The sequence below is a fragment of the Scyliorhinus canicula genome, chromosome 8 (genome assembly GCF_902713615.1).
Source record: "Scyliorhinus canicula chromosome 8, sScyCan1.1, whole genome shotgun sequence".
Lineage (NCBI taxonomy): Eukaryota > Metazoa > Chordata > Chondrichthyes > Carcharhiniformes > Scyliorhinidae > Scyliorhinus > Scyliorhinus canicula.
The window spans coordinates 75,685,762-75,706,172 of record NC_052153.1 but is presented as its reverse complement, the minus strand read 5'-3'; the positions used below and the strand labels follow the sequence as shown (position 1 = coordinate 75,706,172).

At 47.0% G+C, this 20,411-nt stretch overlaps 1 protein-coding gene across 1 annotated transcript in view; it reads right to left on the bottom strand.

Annotated features, from left to right (window-relative positions):
• Positions 1-20,411, bottom strand: part of shc3 (SHC (Src homology 2 domain containing) transforming protein 3) — a 279,288-nt gene that overhangs the window by 151,208 nt on the left and 107,669 nt on the right. Inside the window, exons 2-4 of the mRNA XM_038804769.1 lie at positions 20,228-20,298; positions 1,852-1,915; positions 366-485 (exon numbers count right to left, since the gene is read on the bottom strand). Coding sequence (XP_038660697.1) covers positions 366-485; positions 1,852-1,915; positions 20,228-20,298 — 255 coding nt within the window. The remainder of the gene's footprint in view (positions 1-365; positions 486-1,851; positions 1,916-20,227; positions 20,299-20,411) is intronic.

Below are 20,411 nucleotides of genomic sequence, written 5' to 3'. Positions count from 1 at the left end.
GTATCTATCCCAAGTTACTTCCTCAATAGCTTATTAGTTTTGACAGAAACATCCCTAGCTCAAGATGGTTTACCTGCCACCGATTACCCATCAGGTACTTTACAAATAAAATGACTTTGTGACACAGGTTGTACACATATTCACATTATATCCTTAAAAATGGAAGTCAAATTCAAATTGAGCCACTTCACCACAATGTCCTGAGGCCTGACAAATTTAATCCACTTCAAATCTAATGCTCATCCCAACTGTGCTTTTTCCCACATATCTTAAAATTATCTTCTGGCTTTCAGTGTATCTGACATTGCATGCATATTACATCTGAGATGTGTGGTTAAAGTAGTATTATACCTCACAATGCCTACCTGTTTTGTGTCAGGTGTCATTAGATTTAGGCTGCTGGTTGAAATATTCAGAGTGATGTTCATTCCAGCAAACTGCAGGTTGCTCTTGCCAAGTACACTAGACAATGCTTTACTTGGTGGCTGCAGAGGCAAGTTACACAAAAAATATTACCCACATTGTCACCTGCAGGAAGACACGAACAAAGATAACTGTGACCCATGCACCTCATCTCTTCGTCTTCTTGAGTTATCTAAACGAAGGCAGGTCCTTGGCGAATTTTCGCCAAACCCTGACCATGACTTGATTTTTCGCCAAACACTGACCATGATTTTTTTACTTTGGGGAGGGTGCAGAGACAGTCCCCGAATATGCAGCAGCTGGAACAGGAATCAAACATCATGCTGTTGGTATTCATCTGACCCACACCCTAACCATCAAGCCAACTAAGCTAACAGGCCCCGCATGTATCTCATAAATGATCCCAAATTGTAGAGATGTCTTTAGATTTAAGCACTGGATTGTAATTCTGCTTTTCAGATATAGTGATTGACCATATTTTCACTTCTTAATTCTAATAATTACAAAACAAAACAGACAAAATCAGCAATATTTTAAATTAATTCTTGGGAGTGGACATGACCTTCAAAGCAGGTGTTATTCCTCTTTCCTATATACACTTTAGAAGGTGATATGCTTTCGCCTTGAACCACTGCAGTCCATAAAGGCGTTTGCATGGTGCTGTAAATTGGGAGTTCCAGGTATTCTTTCCATTGATGATAAAGAAACAGCGATATATGTCTAAGTCTGGATAAATGCATGACTTTAAGAGGACATATGGAGGAGATGGTGTTCCATCTGTTCTTCCAGGAATAAGCCCTGACTTTACGCTGCTAATGCAGCCTGGCAAGTTGCTGCAGGGCATCATGCAGACTACACAGTGCAGCCACAGTGTGATAGATGGGGCATATAAAATATGACAAGTATTGCTTCAGACTTCTCCATTCTTTATTTAATGAAACTCCTTCTTACAGAGCACTAAAATAATCCAGCAAAAGAGGGAAGGGAATTGGAAATCATTTCCACTTTATAATTTAATAGCTGCTGTGATCATGTGGGAGGAGGGGGAAAACTCATTAGGAACAAGCAACGCACCGTTAACTGGAACAAAGTAAAAACATTCTTACTGCGTTGTGCTTCAAAAATTTTGTTACATGGGTAAACCGGGATTTCCAGCTTCAATAATTTGTGTGAGAATAAGAAAATAGTATGGTGCCAATACCATGATTCTGTGCTTCTAGCAGTGAGTCAGAGAATGAAGACTTCTATGTTGCAGCCCTATTTCTGATCTATGCTGCCTATGAGCTCAACTTCGCTGTGGGGAACAGAGGATCATACAATTAACCCTTCTCAGACTGACTATTAGGCATTATCACATGTCCAGAAGATTGCAAAATCAGCTTCTGCTGCGAGCAACTCCAATTTAAAAAGAAAGAATTGTCAAGATACCTTTCTCTTTCGAAAAGCCCCTTTAGTGCCAGGTATAGCTTCACACACTCGACTGATAGCTTCTCTGAAAAATAAAGAATTATTGTAAGGACAACTTCTCTGAACAAAATAAACCCACTTACTAACACTATGCCACAGGCAACACAAATATATTAACTAGCAACACAGGCAACACAAATATGTTAAGTTGGGGGTTACTAGGTTACCGGGATAGGGTAGATACGTGGGCTTCAGTTGGGTGCTCTTTGTAAGGGCCAGTGCAGACTCAATGGGCCGAATGGCCTCCTTCTGCACTGTAAATTGTATGATTCTATGAACTAAGATACTTTGTGAGATATGTTTATATTTGATTATGCCATTGTATTAATGCAAAATATCATGATAGAGGGGAAGAGATTGGGCTGGATCTTAACTTACCTGACCCATCAGAGCTTTGGGACCTGTAGAGTGGAGGGAACCTTGAAATCAGGGTTGCACATATTATCATGTATGTGCTCTCACTGACAGGTTTACTGCCCAAAATTCAATTTGGTTGACAGGTTTAGCCTCTAGTCAGGGTCCACCAGAGCGAGAGGGGAGGAATAGAGAGCAGTCTAGAGGAGGCCGCACAACCAGGTAAGCCCATGCCCCAGCGATGGTTATGAGAGTGGGCGGGGGAATGGTGTACCAATCTAAGAATTGGGTTGATCCCAGTTTATGGTGGGGTGGTCAATTCCAGAAGTTCATCAGATCTGGAATTCTGCAGTGGTCAACTTTGGGGGATGAATCACGAGAACCCAGAGGGATGTCCCATCCCAGTGTCTTGCAGGAGGACGCATCGAAGGCCTTGAGGGTGGATTGGAGGCCTCAGAGGTGCAGGTATCAGAAGACTAAAGGGGGAAAAGGTGACAGAGGCCTGCAGGAAAAGAATCAGAGGTCTCAGGAGAGAGGTGAAAGTTGGGGGCTTGAGAGAGAAATTGGAAACTTGGATGAGGGATTTGGAGATCGTCTCAGGGAAAGGTCAGGAGGAGTTCAGAACGGGTCAGACAGATGTCTAATCATTAATGATCTTCCAGACCCACACAGTTGATCCAGCAGGAAAGATGCTCACCTATTTGATCCAAAAGTCCTCACCAAGTTTTATCAGCCGAATTTCCTGAGGCTTGTCTATTTATGGTTAAATTCAAAACAGCGGAACAAAGGAGGCTTGCAGTCCCATTAATATATTTAAATTGCCAACTCATCGTCTTGGAAGAGGTTGGTTGCCCACCCCCACTCCTGTCCTGCCTCTAATAAACCAGCAGTGGGAGAATTGGAGGCAGATCAAGCTCAGGACTCAAATTAACGATTAACCACCCACTTAACACCTGACCCGTTCCTGCCTGCTTTAGGGAATAATAATTGCTCCAATTTGTTTATGAACTTTGAATAATGGACACACAGGCCTGCTGTTGTTATCTTGCCTTTTGTTGTAATTCTTTCCAATAATCTGCATATTTCTAGCCAATGGGTGCGAACTATTGGCCTCGTTGTACCCGATTTAGGACACGACGAGGCCGGTAAATCCTGTGAAATTTACTGGCTTTGTCAGCCTCACAAGATCTAAAGAGATCTCACAAGGCGTCGTGATCCCGAACTCTGCCTCAAAGGATGGGATTCAGATTTTCATATTCAAGTGAGCAGTTAGGCTCTCTTGAATATATATCTGCGGCAGAGTTACCCAAGATGCGAGATCCAACGGCCTTGCCTCGGACACCCTCAGCGAGTGCCCTTTAGCACTGGATTCCACAAATGTGGAGCAGGCGTTCCAGCACTTGGGGAGATCCCCCAGGCGACCCGGGGGCCCCTGGGTGGTTGGACTCTGGGCAGGGTGGTACTCTGGCACCCCTGATGGGGGTTCAAAGATCGGGGTGACATTTAATAATGGCACCCCAATCTCTTCCTGAACTGGCGAGCTGAGATCATTGGTGCAGGAAATTTGCCTAAATGCAGCCTAAGCGAGGTGTTCCTCGCCAAAGTGCAGAAAAGAAGCAGCATCCTATTTAATAGCAGGGTTGTTCTTGGCAGTGCAAGCCCAAAACGGGACTCTGTTCCATTTCCATTAAATCATGCACAATGTATATCATAATTGTGCAATTTCATGGACAGTTTAAAGATCTTTTGTCCAGAAAATCTGTCTCCAGGGGTTAAAAAGACCCAAACCTAATTACGAATGCAGATTTTAGAAGCTTGCTGTCAGCTTGTCAAAAATTGCACACAAATTATTTCTGATATTGTTACTAATTGCATTCCTGTGTAATGACTGATATACACCAGGTTTATGAGATCAATAAGCATCATAACTCAATTCACAATAATACAGGGAGAATTTCATATCTGATGAGGTAGCTACAAGTACCCAAATACCCTGTACACCAATCAGTTCGGGACTGTAATATATTCTTTTCAAACAGCACAAAATGGTGGCGCACTGCTATAATTGTTTATTTAATGCTTGGATGGAAACTAGTGGCTTCCATCCTTTTCCGCTTCTCTCCTTTTTCTCTGTGCCACTCTTTGATCTCAGGGATATTAAGTCAGGCCAAACTAGGACAAAAACCTCTCGAGACAAGAATGGAATGAACCAGAATTATCAACAAATGCAGGAATTTCCTTGGAGCTTCTCCTGCTTTGCCATCGTAACTTTGCCTAAAATGCAGCAGAAATCCTGATCAGTGTCTAAGTGGGCTTTCTGCCCCCCTTCTACGGATATTCCATGGTGCGGAAAGAACAGTTCCGAGTAACTTGCTGAGACTATGAATGTTAAAAGATCCATATTCATTTTATTCAGTCTCTGGAGTACACCTGATACCTTGGGGAGAGGATAACAATGAGTAAATTCCTCAAATTAATGCCTTGTTCATGTGATTAGTTTTTGTATTTCATATAAGCATCGGTTGAAATATGAGGGAGACAGAATTTTAAAGAGATTTTTTTGAATCACTGTGGTCACTAGCATCTGGATGCTGAGAAATCCATGGGCTGGGTCTTGGTCGCATCTGCCATTTAATGTGCAGTGTGGTATGTTCAACCACAGATTGCCTGTTAGTTCATACTTATCTCATGTTAATTCAGTATAAGACCATAAGATGTAGGAGCTGAAGTAGGCCATTCAGCCCATCGAGTCTGCTCCACCATTCAATGAGATCCACCATTCAATGAGAACAAAACTGTTTACAGTATTCCAGGGGTGGTCTAACTCGTGCCTTGTAAAGTTTTCGCAGGACTTCCCTATTTTAATACTCCATTTCCTATGAAATACAGGTCAACATTCCATCTGCCTTCCCAATTGCCTGCTGAACTTACATGCTAGCTGGTTCTGATTTATGCATGAGGAACCCAAAATTACTCTGTGGCGCAGTTTTATGCAGTTTTGCTCATTTTAAATAATATTCAGCTGCTTTATTCTTTCTATACCAAGTGCATAACTTCACATTTTATCACATTATATTCCATCTGCCAAGTTTTTGCCCACTCACCTAACAGGTCTATGTCCCTCTGTAGACTCTTAGTGTGTCATCCTCCCCACTTGCCTTCCCACCTATTTTTGTGTCATCTGCATACTTGGCAATAGTGCATTCAATTCCCTCTTCCAAGTCATTAATATATGTTGTAAATAATTCTGACCCCAGCATGGAGCCCTGTCGCACTCCACTGGTTGTCATCCTGAAAATGCTCCACTTATTCCAGCCCTCTGCCTCAGTTAGCCAATCCTCTATCCATGCGAATATACTACCCAACACCATCGGCTCTTAAATTATTAAGTTGCCTTTTATATGGTACCTTATCAAACGTTTTTTGGAAATGTTCAACAGGTTTATTTGGAATCACTAGCTTTTGGAGTGTGGCTCCTTCATCAGGAGAGTGAAGAGGTAGGTTACACGAACACAGCATATAAAGACAAAGCCAATGATGCAAGATGTTTGCGATGCAACCGGACCACTCCCATAGGCGAAATCGGGATCCCATCATAGCGTGGTGAGAAACCAATAAATGCCATTTAAGCACTATTTCTATATAATTAACGGGAGCCACTCCATACCAATGGCCTCCCATGATTCAGTTAAAAGTTTAGTGGTCTAGTCAGCTGGAGCTGCCCCACCCTAATTGCTGAGTGGCAGTTATCTGTCAATCACCCGAAGCCTGATTCGAGGCAATATTTTAGGGTGCACCAACTTAATAGAAGAACAAAAATCAACTCAGGGACAAATTAAAAGGGGGCTGCTCCTAATAGGAGAACAGCCCAAAAATAACAAAGAGAAATGGAAACGTAAGAAGAAAAATTAAATCAAAATGTGGGACGAGCAGTCAATAAAACAATCCAAACCATGCGCTGCCCACCGAACACGGAAGGCCTCGAGTGCGCCCCTGGACACCGCATGCTCCCTCCCCAGAGACACCTGGCCGCGAATGAAGCCGCGGAAGAGGGGCAGACAGTCTGGTCGGATGACCACTTCTGTCACCTGCTGCCTGGACCTGTTAATGGCCAGGCCCAGGAGCAAGTTCACAAGGAGGTCCTCCGCCTTCCCCGCCCCTCTCGGCGCCGAGTGCTCGGAGATCAGGAGCGTGGGGCTGAAGTCTCAATAAAAATTTGACAACAATGTTGTTAAGAAACTGAAAAGAGAATGCAGTCTAGGACACTCAACATAGACATGGCTCACAGACTCCACAAGACACGGCAGCACGGTAACATTGTGGTTAGCACAATTGTGTCACAAATCCAGGGTCCCAGGTTCGATTACCGGCTTGGGTCACTGTCTGTGTGGAGTCTGCACATTCTCCCCGTGCGTGGGTTTCTTCCAGGTGCTCTGGTTTCCTCCCACAGTCCAAAGATGTGCAGGTTAGGTGGATTGGCCATGATAAATTGCCCTGAGTGTCCAAAATTGCCCTTAGTGTTGGGAGGGGTTACTGGGTTATGGGGACAGGGTGGAGGTGTGGGCATGGGTAGGGTGCTCTTTCCAAGAGCCAGTGCAGACTCGATGGGCCGAATGGCCTCCTTCTGCACTGTAAATTCTATGAGACCACAGAAATGGCAGGATTCTAGGGAGTCCATGAACCAGTGCAGCCGAGAATTACACGGTACTGCCGCGGGCATCACCCTCCACCACAGGACCCCAAGGGGGAGAACGCCTCCGTTGAGGGACCTCCAGTGGGGACCTCTGCGGCAATGAGGCACGCCCACGGATGGCGGGAGAGGACAAGGTGGTGAAGGGTGTGCAGCAGCAGGTCGTACAGTGTTGCTCTTTTATAACCACAGTGTGTGAGCGTGCCAGTATATTGGACAAATAATCACAAAAGTAATTCAGTTCAATCACAGTTTATTTATTAGACACAAGGTTATATACTTAAGTAATCAACGTTCATGCACACTAAGACTATAACTATCAATTTAAACAACCTTGACTTAACTTCCAAATGACCGGCTAGGTGCAGGGTAGATAAGGCCTTTATCTGTTTCCTCACGTGTGGCGACTGGAGTTCGAGTAGGTTGTCTGTGCTTGATGGTCGTTCTTCGGTAAATATCACAGATCCTTGAACTTGGCTGATGTCAGGAGCTGTGCTGCGGTCGGAGGTGAGGTGCAGAGACGGTCCAACAGAGAGTGAATGCTGGTTGCGCAGTTCTTCTTATCCTCCGATCGTTCATGCCCTTTTGGTCAGTCCCAGGTGAGGATCCAATGGATCGATAGGGTTTCGATCACCCTAATCGATCTTGGCCAATTAGGGGTGGGCACCTTGATAGCTGGGCGGGGCCAGGTCGACCATGGCCATTTGTAACCAGGGCACGTAGGCTTTCCCAAATAAGGCAGACAGGCACCCCAGAGTCTGCCACTTATTGGCAGTTTCTATCTGGACCCATTGTTCTGGGAACACCTGTCTTCAGCAGGTGTGGATTGTTGCTTACGTCTAGGCTGCCATTTGCAAATACACAAACTGCAGCTTCCCATCATTCTTTGCGGGAGGCTATTTTAGATTACCACAACGGAAACCCCTCTGCGAAGTGCGAAAAAGCACTGAGCGTATGTCTGCAAGGTGGCTAGGATTGTGGGGCACCAGCTCCCAGAGGAGGTTCCGGGGCTTGATATCAATGTGGAATTCCGTCCAAGGGGTTCGCTCAGCTGGGATACCACCGCACATCTGTGACGGCCCTAAACCGAGTGTGCCCTCGGGGCTGAGCACGACTAATTTGAGGCCTTGAATGGCTTCGGCCGCGAACTGGACGGACACCACTCTGCACTCAGCGAGCTCATGCGGCGCCATCGAGCCCACTCCTCCGCCACCCAGCACGTCCCTTATCCTGGTCACCCCGGCAGCCACAGCCGTCCGCTCTGCCTGAAAGGATATTGGTAGAGGTGCGGATTCCTGAGTAGCAGCTTCCTAACGACAGCCACTACTCCTGAAGGGGGAAACCTGCGGCTCGTGGCGACCATGCTCCAGACTTTGAGAAGATCCGGGTACAAGTTGGGCAGCGCCAACAAAGAGTCCCAAAGACCATGCTGGTCAAGGAGCTGCACATTGTAGTTCAGACCGTGCACCTGGTGAAAGAAAGTCATTGCCAGGGCACACCATCATTGAGGAGCTTAGGCAGGGGCCAGCATGGGCGAACCAGGGCACAGCTGGGTGGGGGGTGGGTGGGGGCTGTGCCATGTGCAGGCTCGTTGGGGGGACTGGGGGTGCAGGGTGGTGCCAAGTCACCTGTGCAGCCCGGTGTAGGTCATCAAACTTATTGCGGCACTTGGTTCCTTACGCCTGCTCACGCTGTCTGAGCTGACAGCTGCTGCCACTTCACCCCAGGTGGCACGGGCTGCCCTGTGGCTCAACCTCCAGGACCCTCAGGGAAACAGGACATCCCTCCTGGCCTTGACCACCTCAAGGAGCCTCCCCAGGTCTGCACCCCGAATCGTGAGGCCAGTCGCCTTGGCGCCATGACTGCCAGCTGAGTGGGGTGGCTGTGCAAGAGCAGTTTAAGTGCTGCGTTGACTTGTTAGCAGGGTGGGTGGAGAGCGCGATCCCGGCGAACAAATCAAGAACAAATGGTGAGAGGAGTTGTGGGGGGAAATAGATTGGGGACTGTGGTGAGAGGTGATGCGCAATGCGAATTCAACATCCTCCTGCACGAGGATTAGCTTGATACAGTTTAAGGTGGTACACAGGGCATATATGATCCAGCCGAGGATGAGTGGGTTCTTCCAGGGGGTGGCCAATGAGAGCGAGAAGTGTGGGCGACGGCAGCGAATCATGCGCATTCTGGGGTTGCGAGAAGCTGGAGAGATACTAGGAGGTGATATTCGGGACACTATCTAAGATTGTGGGGTTGTAGGTCAGGCCAGACCCAATGGTGGCGAAGGAGTCAGCGGAATGCTTCGTGGCACAGTAGGGGCTGTTCATGACAATGTTTGATGAATTGTTTGTCGTGGGGAGGGGCGAGGGGAAGGAGAGAGGAGGGGGAGGAGATGGGGGCAAGGAGAGGAGAGGGGAGAGGAGGGGATAAAAAGGGGGAAAATTGTACAAACTGTGGACTGTGAGTTTGTGGAGTGTTTTGGGTTTTTTTTCTGTTTTTTACATATGTTTGGAATAAAATACATTTTTTTTAACATACGCTGGGGTGGGACGTAAATGCAGAGCTTCTGACTCAGAGGCAGGGATGCGATCCATTACGCCAAAGGACTCCCAACCTTGTCACTTTGAGTCTTAGAAAAAAAATTAGAAAAATCTGTAGTTCAATACTACAATGACTTTCTATGGCCTCTTCCTTCGTAAAGCCCATCACCATGGAAACATGAATCACATGGCCTTATGTGCAGGTAGAAATGCTAATTAGCAATCTGCTAAACACCCACAACTCTATTCTACCTTGCAATTAAATAGAAAGCTTAGAGTATAACTGTTAATAAAACTTCATTCCGAATACCTCCTTGTGAGACCTAGAGACCAACAGTCTACCCAAAGTAATCACAGTTGCTCTTGCCATTGTCTACAGCTGTGACCATCTTGTAACTTCTTCCCAGTACTACAACCTGGGCCTTCCTTTACCAACCAAGCCACCCAAGCTTGTTATCAGCCAGAATAGATCACATGACCTCTTTAATGCCTCCCTCAAATCCCAAAGAGATAGTCCAAATGAAGACATAGCAATCTTATAAACATTGTATTTGTAGCAACGACCTATGCAAAGCCTTGTGCCAGCTCGTAGTGGGTTCCTTCATGCACGGTCAATAAACTTCTTATTATATGGCATTTTCTCAGGGTTCTTCTCCTGGCATTGACAACTGGAATCTAGGACAGAAATACCTCCTTGTTTCTTGCAGATACAGGACGTCTCTCCCTCTTTCCACCTCTCCCATCAAGGCCTCCCGTACAGCATCCAAAACCTTGGAGCCTGTTCTTTGTCCATGTTATACCACTCCACTGTGTTTACCAGGTCAGAGTCACTTTTCTTTTAAAAAAAAATTTTTAAATTCTACTCCTTTTACACATTTTCTCCCAAATTTACACCCACCAACAATAAACTATAATCAGTAACAAATATGTCAATCCCCATATCAATAACACAATCCCATCCTCCCACCAAACCCCAAACATTAGCCCACATGTTCACACAAACAAATGACAAAAAGGAATGAGGGATTACCCATAGTCGCCATTAACACACACAGTCCCCTCCCCGCAACCCCCCCCCCCCCCCCCCCCCCCCCGCAAACGTTCACACACATCTTCCACCCCTTCAAAGAATCAGCTCATCCTTGCTCTCGTGAGGTGTGCTCTGTATACCTTCAGCTGTATTAGCCCCAACCTCGCGCACAAGGAGGAGGCATTCACTCTCCGGGGCACCTCACACCAGAATCCCCCCTCCTCCACATCCTCTCCCAACTCTTCCTCCCACTTTGCTTTGATCCCTTCCAGTGGTGCCTTCTCCTCTTCCAAAATAGCTCCGTAAACAGCTGACACTACTCCCTTCTCCAGTCCCCCCTGTCATCAGCACCTCCTCCAGCAATGTGGAGGCCGGCTCCACCGGAAAGCTCTGTATCTCCTTTCTGGCAAAATCTCGAACCTGCACGTATCTGAACATTTCCCCCTGCTCCAGCCCATACTTCGCTTCCAGCTCCTTCAATCCTGCAAACCGACACCTAAGAAACAAATCTTTTAGAGTCTTAGTCCCCTTCTCCTCCCATTTCCGAAAATTTCCATCACACCTCCCTGGCTCAAATCTGTGGTTCCCCCGAATTGGCATTTCCCTTGACCCTGCCCCCAACCCGAAGTGTTGGTGAAACTGCCTCCAAATTCTCAATAAAGCTATTATTACTGGACTGCCTGAGTATTTCCCCGGTGCTATCGGGAGCAGCGCTGTTGCTAGTGCTTTCAATCCCGACCCCCTGCACAAACTCTCCTCCATTCTGACCCACTGGGAATCAACCCCTCTGACCCAGCTCCGCACCTTCTCCACATTCGCCGCCCAGTAGTAATATATCAGGTTCGGAAGACCCAAGCCCCCTGCCTGCCTTCCCCTCTGTAGCAGCACCTTTCTAACTCTGGCCACCTTCCCTCCCCAAATGAACGAAGTAATCCTTCCCTCAATCTCTCTGAAAAAAGCCTTTGGCAGGAAAATCAGTAGGCACTGAAAAATTAACAGAAATCGCAGCAACACATTCATTTTAACCACCTGTACCTGACCCGCCTGTGACAGAGGGAGACAATCCCACCTTGCCAGATCAGCTTTCACCCTCCCCACCAAACTACAAATGTACCTGTGGAGCCCCCCACCCCGCCTTCCCGGGCAACCTGCACCCCCAGGTACCTAAAGTGAGTCCCTGCCCTATGGAATGGCAGCCCCCCACCCCTGCCCCCACCCCCGGCCGAGACACCACAAAATACTCACTCTTGTCTAGATTTAGTTTGTACCCCGAGGAAGACCCAAACACCCGAAGCAGCTCCAATATTCCCCCTATCGACACACTTGGTTCCGACACGTATTACAGCAAGTCATCGGCATATAAGGACACCCTATGCTCTATCCCACCCCCCCCCCCCCCCGTACTATTCCTTTCCATACCCCCAAACTTCTTAATACGATGGCCAATGGCTCAATCGCGAGTGCAAACAGCAGGAGGGACATAGGCCATCCCTGCCTAGTCCCTCGGTGGAGATAAACGTATCTCGAGCTGATGTTGTTTGTGCGGACACTCGCCCTCGGCTCCTTATATAATAGCTTTACCCAGTTCACAAATCTTGGTCCAATCACAAACTGCTCCAGAACTGCCATCAAGTACCCCCAATCTACCCGGTTAAATGCCTTCTCAGTGTCCAATGCCACAATCACCTCTGTTTCCTTCCCCTCTGCCGGTGCCATAACGATGTTCAATACCTCCCTAACATTTGAAAAGAGCTGCCTCCCTCTCACGAACCCCGTCTGATCTTCACCTATCACCTTCGGGAGGCACTCCTCCAGCTTATCCGCCAGTACCTTCGACAATACTTTTGCATCCACATTCAGAAGTGATATGGGCCTATCTGACCCACACACCGTCAGATCCTTATCTTTTTTTAGCAACAGGGAAATCGATGACTGCCCCAAAGTTTGTGGCAACACCCCCCTCCCTATCACCTCTTCAAACATCCCCACCATCAGGGGTGCCAGCTTATCCTTAAATTTTTATAATATTCCACCGCAAACCCATCCAGCCCTGCCACCTTCCCCGACTGCATCCTCCCAGTCGTATCCTTTATCTCCTGCTCCATTATTGCTCCTTCTAATGTAGCCCTGTCCCCCTCCCCTAACCTCGGGTACTCCAACCCATCTAGAAATTCCTGCATCTCACGGTCTCCCCCAGGTGGCTCTGACCTGTAAAATCTCTCATAAAATTCCTCAAAAACCTTGTTAATCAGATCCGGAGCCACCACCAACTTCCCTGCCCTATCCCTCACCTGAACAATTTTCTTCACCGCTGCCTCCCTCCGGAGCTGACCTGCTAACATAGCTGCCCGCTGCCTATCTCCATGTTCGTAAACTGCCCCCTCTTGCTCATCTCTGTTGGCGCACCGCCTTCCTGGTAGATAGTCGGTCAAAGCTCGCCTGTAGTTCCTTCCTCTTTTCCAGCTGAGTCCCCATCTTCTGCATAACTCCTATCTACCTCCAACATCTCATCTATTACCCTCTGCCGTTCCAACCTCTCCTCTTTGTCCACCCTGGCCTTAAACGAAATCACCTCACCCCTCACCACCGCCTTTAGAGCCTCCCAGACAACTGCCTTCGACACCTCACCCGTACAGTTGAAACCTACACATTCCTTAATTATCTTTTCAATTTTGTCACAGAACTCTTGGTCCCCCAAAAGTCCCACATCTAATTTCCACCTCAGCCTCTGTGCTACCCCCTTCACCGGTACCATATCCACCCACTGCGGAGCATAATCTGACACTGCAATTGCCGAGTATTCCGGCCCTTAACCCCAGCCAGCGAAGCCTTCCCCACCACGAAAAAGTCGATCCGTGAATATACCTTCTGGACTGCTGAGAAAAACGAGTAGTCCAGTTCCCTTGGGTGCTGAAACCTCCAAGGGTCCACCCCTCCCATTTCCACAATTAGCCCAGCCAACACCTAATAATATTCCACCGCAAACCCATCCGGCCCTGCCACCTCCCCCGACTGCATCCTCCCAGTCGCATCCTTTATCTCCTGCTCCATTATTGCTCCTTCTAATGATGCCCCCCCCCCCCCCCCCCCCCGATGGGACCAGCAAGCGCAGCCGTGACCTGTCCAACCTTAGCTCCTGCACCAAGTTCCAGTCCCTTCCACCACCTCGCTCACCTCGTAGGCCCATCGAAACCTGCTAACCAGGCTCCAATGTCCGCAGCCCTCCTCTCACTTCACCTCCGTGCACTAGCTGACTTTAGTTAGCTAGCGCGGGTGGCTCCCCCCCGCCAAGATATATTGTCCCCTTCCACAACCCAGTCCCAGAGAAAGAAAAAACAAAAACAACAATCCAACCCATACAATTCACTAAAATAAGATATAACCGTCGCAACACAGAATGCCAATCAACCCAACTAATAACTTGAACTCTGTAACAATGTGAAGAGAAGTAAATTACAATACACATCAGTAAAAAGAAAGTTATAGCATTTATACATTTTCCAGCTCCCCAACCACAGTCCACAGTCTCTCTTCCAGCTCTGCTCCTCACATCTGTCCCAAGCCTTCTGCCCTCACGAACGCCTCAGCCACCTCCACGGTCTCGAAATAAAAGTCTTTGGCATCATAAGTCACCCTCAGCTTCGCCGGGTATACCATACCAAATCGCACCCCCTTTTTGTGCAGTGCCGCCTTCACTCATCCAAATGCCGCTCGTCTTTTTGCCAACTCCACCGTCAAGTCCTGGTAGACCTGAACTGCAGTACCATCCCACTGCACCTCGCGCTTCTGCTTCACCCAGCTTAACATCTTCTCCTTCATGCAGTACTTATTGAAGCAGATAATTCCTGCTCTTGGCGGCTCGTTCACTTTGGGCTTCGGCCTTAATGACCGATGAGCTCGGTCCAGCTCATACCGGTAGGGGTTCTCACCCTCCCCCATCAACTCCGCCAACTTCTTAGCGAAGTACTCTGTTGGCCTTGGGCCCTCTGTCCCTTCGGGCAAGCCCACAGTTCTCAGATTGTGCCGCCTCGAGCGGTTTTCCAAGTCATCAAGCTTTGCTCAGAGTCCTCTGTTGACCTCCACCACCCTCCGCAGCTCTTCCCCCATCGAGGTGAACTGGTTGCTGTGCTGCAACACGGCCTCCTCCACTTCCTTCATCTTCGCGCCCTGCTCTCTCACCTCGGTCAATATCTTTGCCACAGCTACCCTCACCGGGGCAATTGGCTCCTCCACCAATGACTTTAATGCGACCGCGATCTCCTTCCTCAAAGCCTCCGTGCCTCGCAAACTGCTTTTCCAGCTCCACTGCCATCACCTCGGTCATCTTCTCCACCGTAAGTAGTGCGGCCCCACCATGCGGTCCGACATCCGCCATCTTGTCAGCACTTTTGCTGGTCCTCTCATTCAACGGCGAGCCCGCGTTTCCTCCCTTCCTCGATACTGCTTTTCGCATCCTTTAATGACTTATCATTTTTCCTTTTTTTTTCACCCTTCTTTCCTTCTTCAATCTTTTTTTATAGAAAAACAAAAAATTTCTTCCTTCAAAAAAAGAAGAAAAAAAAATCTTTCACCAAGTTTCTTTAAAACTTCTTTCTCTTCTTTTTTGTATTCCTCCAGAATTTCCCTGGGACCGGACTTCAGTCTTCTTACAACATTTTAGGCGGGAGCCACCCGATGTGGGACATCTCACCTACATCGCGCCCTAGCTTCGGCGGTATAGGTCACTTCTGGCATGACTAACGACTCCTGCTCCAGCCATGATGTACCTCAGCTTTAAGAGATGCAGGTTAGCTTTGATCAGTGTCGGATACCTTTAATTTGTGCTAACCATTTGTGATATTGGTCTCTGCAGATGCATCCAGCCAATCAAGAGCATGGTTGGAGCCGGCTGGATATTGAAATTATTAAAATGAGCAGGCAGCATGAAGTTGATATACGCCCTGTCTGGTAATCAACGCTTAATTACACACATGAGCCTGATTTCAAGGCTATCACATTTAGTCCCTGTAATCACAAACAAGAAGGGAATGGATTGGAAAAAAGGATGAAAATTCATTTATTTATGCTGCAAAATAGCATGCAGGTCTCAAAGTCGATATTCGTAACGCAGTATTGTGTGGCTGCAGCTATTCAACCACGTCAGCCACATCACCGAAACACATTGCAGCACACTTGCTGATACACTGTCAAGGAACATCGAGAAGCCCATCATCAACCTTGCACATGGCTTTATGCAGAGTTTGAAAACTATCTTTTCCAACCTGGAATTTCTGGACATTGCCGCACTTGAGCTGGAGCAGCTGAAGTTGCCCAAAATCAAACTGAAGTCATGCATACTTAGCTTTCTGCTATGAATAACAGTGATTATTATGGCTGTGGATACCAGTGGAGTTTGCAGGGTTCCATAGTAGTTGAGCAATCTCTTCTCCAGCCCATTGTCTGAATTGCTGAGGAGCCATCCTAGGGGAGTGGAAGTGGTACCATGGAGAACAAACCTGCTGTCCTCTCTCAGATGACACCATTCATTCTCCATCACTGTCACTACACCAGCACCCGTGCTATTACCTGTCAATCAGCCAGCTCAATCCGAAACTGGGGCCAATCCTACGTGAGGTCATCCTCCAGGGCCATCTGCAGGTAGCCGCATTGAAAACCAGCAGCCTCGCAGAAACCATGCTGCAGGCACTGAAGCAGTACTGCACAGGAGCAGTGGGACTGGCATGGAAGGCAAACATCAAGGAAATACACTTGGGTTATTAGTTCAACTCTATATATTGGAAGCTTTTATTGATAAATCAAATCAGTTGTGAATAGTGATGGAGAAATAAACAATTCACTGGAGGAGGAAGTTCCACAAATATCCCCAACCTCAATGCTGGGGAGTCCAGCACAGCAGTGCAAAAGACAAGGCTGAAGCACTGGAAGCTGCAAAGGCTGTGGGCCCTGACAATATTCCAGTAATAGTACTGAAAACGTGTGCTCCAGAACTTTCTGCACTCCTAGCCAAGCTCATCTTGTACAGGTACAAAACTGACATCTATCTAACAATGTGGAAAATTGTCCAGGTACGTGCTGCACACAAAAAGCAAGACAAATCCAACCTGGCCAATTACCGCCCCAGCAGTCTACTCTCGATCATAAATAAAGTGATGGAAGGGGTCATCAAGTGGCACTTGCTTAGCAATAACCTGCTCACAAACATTCAGTTTATATTTGATTCTGCCAGGGTCACTCAGCTCCTGACCTCATTACAGCCTTGGTTCAAACATGGTCAAAAGAGCTGAATGCCAGAGGTGAGGTGAGAGTTACTGCCCTTGACATTAAGGCAGCATTTGACCGAGTATGGCATCAAGGAGCCCTAGCTAAACTAGAATCAATGGGAATCAGGGGGCAATTCTTAATTGGTTGGAGTAATACCTGGCACAAAGGAAGATGGCCGTAGTGGTTGGAGGTCAATCATGTCAGCTCCAGGACATCACTACAGGAGTTCCTCAGGATAATGTCCTAAGCCCAATTATCTTCAGCTGCTTCATCAATGACCTTCCCTCCATCATAAAGTCAGAAGTGGGGATGTTCACTGATGATTGCACAATGTTCAGCACCATTTGTAACTCCTCAGATAATGAAGCAGTCCATGCCCAAATGCAGCAAGGCCTGGACAATATCCAGGCTTGGGCTGACAAGTGGGAAGTTACTTTTGTACCACACAAGTTCCAGGCAATGACCATCTCCTACAAGAGAGACTCTAACCATCACCCTTGACATTCAGTGGCATTACCATCGCTAAACCCCCCACAATCAACGTTATCCAAGATGGCGCCGGAGCATGGCGACTCTCTGCGAGCTCTCTCCCCAGTCCCTTTTCTTTTATCTGTTGATTATTCTTTTTGTCTACTATGTACATACTGTGTACGTTGCTTCGGCCACAGAAAAATACTTTACACTGTACTTCGGTACATGTGACAATAAATCAAATCAAATCAAATCATCTTGGGGTTCCCATTGATCAGAAACTGAACTGGACTAGCCATAGAAATACTGTGGCTACCAGGGCAGGTTAAAGGAATCCTGCAATGAGGAACTTACCTCCTGCATCCCAAAAACCTGTCCACCATCTACAAGGCTTAAGTCAGGAGCTTGCCTGGATGTATGCAGCTCAAACAACGCACAAGCAGCTTGGCCTAATCCAGGTCAAAGCAGCCCGGTTGATTGGCACTCTTTCCATAAACATTCACTCACTTTACCATGAATGAACAGTGGCGGCCATGTATACCATCTACAAGATGCACTGCATGAACTCACCAAGGCTCCTCAGCAGTACCTTCCAAACCCACGATCGCTACCATCTAGAAGGACAAGGTCAGCAGACAAATGGGAAACCTGGAACTTCTCCTCCAAGGCGCTCAGCATCCTGACTTGAAAATATATCTTTGTTCCTTCACTGTAGCTGGGTTATGATTCAGGAACTCCCTCCGTAATAGCACAGTGATGTACCTACACCACAGCAACTGCAGTGGTTCACCACCTTTTCAAGGGCAATTAGGGATGGGCAATAAATGCTGGCTGAGCCAGCCGTACCCCATCCCATGAATGAATTAAAAAACATTTGTTTGGAATGTTTGCCTTATGGTGGTTTTTATTTCATAATAGTGGTCAAAAGGCCAATGTGATAGTCTGTAACAGAGAGAGTAAAGGAGTGAACTGTTGCTGAGTGAGGAATTGGGATTGGGTTAATTGGGACTGCAGTTGGATGAGCAGATCATGGGTGGCCCAGCTGGAAAGGGGCTGGGCTGATTGTCTTCCCCCCTTACTCCTTATCTCTCCTTTCCCTCCTCTTCCTCCTTCTCTTCTGTTTCCTCCTACTCCTGCTCAATTTCTCACCGTACACCTGCTGGCAAGATCCTGCACAATTAATCAGGCCATGATAACTTTTGAGAAACATTCTGGATTCTCCAAAGTGTTCAGGCAGCAGAAGCATTGCCTAAACTCCATGAAATTTTGTGTTGCAGCATCGTTCTCGGCATGCAGCTCATGTGTGTGAGTTGTCTAAATACATGAGCTAGATGATCAGTAGATAGCCTTTAATGCCCTCTGGTTTATTATGGTGGCTCAAATGCTGAGCCACAATGAACTTCCATAGAATAAAGGTATTATGACAATTGCCAGTATAGTGAGCATTGACCTGCATGATGCACTGAGTATGGTCACATATAAGCTGGATATTGCAAGTACAGTACATCTCTGAATTTATATATGCAAACCACAACACAAAATGTGTTCTGCCAGGTAAGTGGATAGTTTTCTGTGTGATCACTGTGAGACACAGCAGACTGGATATTACAGAGGGGACAAACTGCTCGCGCACACTCAGAAGCAAAATCAGCTGGGAGCCAGCTCACTCCACACCAGCCTGTCCCACAGCACAACGTGATTCCTCCCCTCATTGGGAGGCAGCCTTGCCCTTGGGAGCTGCAGCTCTAGCAGTCCCAGCAACACCAAGATCTCATCAGTTGGCACAGTCGGGGCTGCAACAAATCCCAAGAAGACCCGAAGGATACCGGAATAAGGTACACCCAGGGGATTGGGCCAGGAAGGTTTAGCCAGTTAGGGAGGGAGCAGTGCGTGGGACCTTGTGTGTTGTGCTTTTGGAGAGCAGGTGCGTAGGGGGGCTTAGGGGGGCTGACTGCTGTGCAAAGGGCACCTCTCAATAATAGTAAACCCCTTCCTTTCTATCCTTTAAAAACTTTTTTATGAAAATGGCGTGCCCACACCTGGCTGATTATCCATGCTGACTGTATTATGGCATTGGCATGGCGTGGGTATTATCAGGGCCAGTTGGCTTGGTAACAAGTTCAATTGACCTTTGAATAAATGATGGGGGGCTGTGAATTTCAGCGCCGTGTTATGGGAGTGAGCTCAGGGTTGAGCAGGAAGGTAGTGGGCTGGGTACCCGCCCTATTTTATGTGCCCCCCTCCCGAAAACAGTCCCGGTGGGAGTACATAAAATCCAGCCCTGGGATTCATGCTGACCAGAAGATTTGAGTCAACGTCTAACTTGTACAAGACTTAAATTGGGCTACAGTTGATGTGTTGCCTATTGCAATTGGGTCAGATGGAGAAAAAGACCTGTTCAAACTTGATGGGCCAAATACCATGCTGCCACTATCAATATGTGGTTGACTCTTAAAGTTCCATCTGAAATGGCCACTCAGTTCAAGGGAAATTAAGGACGGGCAATAAATGGTGGCCCAGTCAGCGAAATTCAGATCCCATGAATAAAAAAAATAATATTTTATATTAAATTACAAGTTGCACAGATGTGGACTATTTTTGGTTTAACGTGCTTGATTTTCATTTTAAACTGATAGCAAACATGCTCAGGGAAACAGAGGAGGTAATTTTAAAGGCCCCCCTAAAATGTGTGAATTTGATTTGGGTGGGTGGTTAAAAAAACGATCAGTTTTGATCATGTTTCATTTTAAGCAGTGTACTCTAAATAAATCAGAGATTCTTGAGGATGTAATGTTCAAGGTCATTGAGATGTATAAAACATTGACATACAACTTGGCACCTCGAGGGAGCTTACACTTAGTATTTACACAGTCCTAGGTTCCAGCATGATTTTGCCTAGTTTGTACTATAATCACTTAAAGTTAGTATTAGTATAGCTAGGATCAAGATTGAAAACAATTTGAAATAACTGTAATAAACTTGAAAATGGGATCTTACCTTGTAATCTGTGTCCTTATGTTAAAATCAAGGGAACGCATTGACCGTAACACTTCTATACAGCCCAGATACTGTAAAAAAATTAAAATATCTGAATTTCATGGTTTTCAGTGAATATTTTTGGCTATTTCCATAAATACTAGCTTAGTCTGGAGTATTAATAACTTCTCTCCATAATTCATTG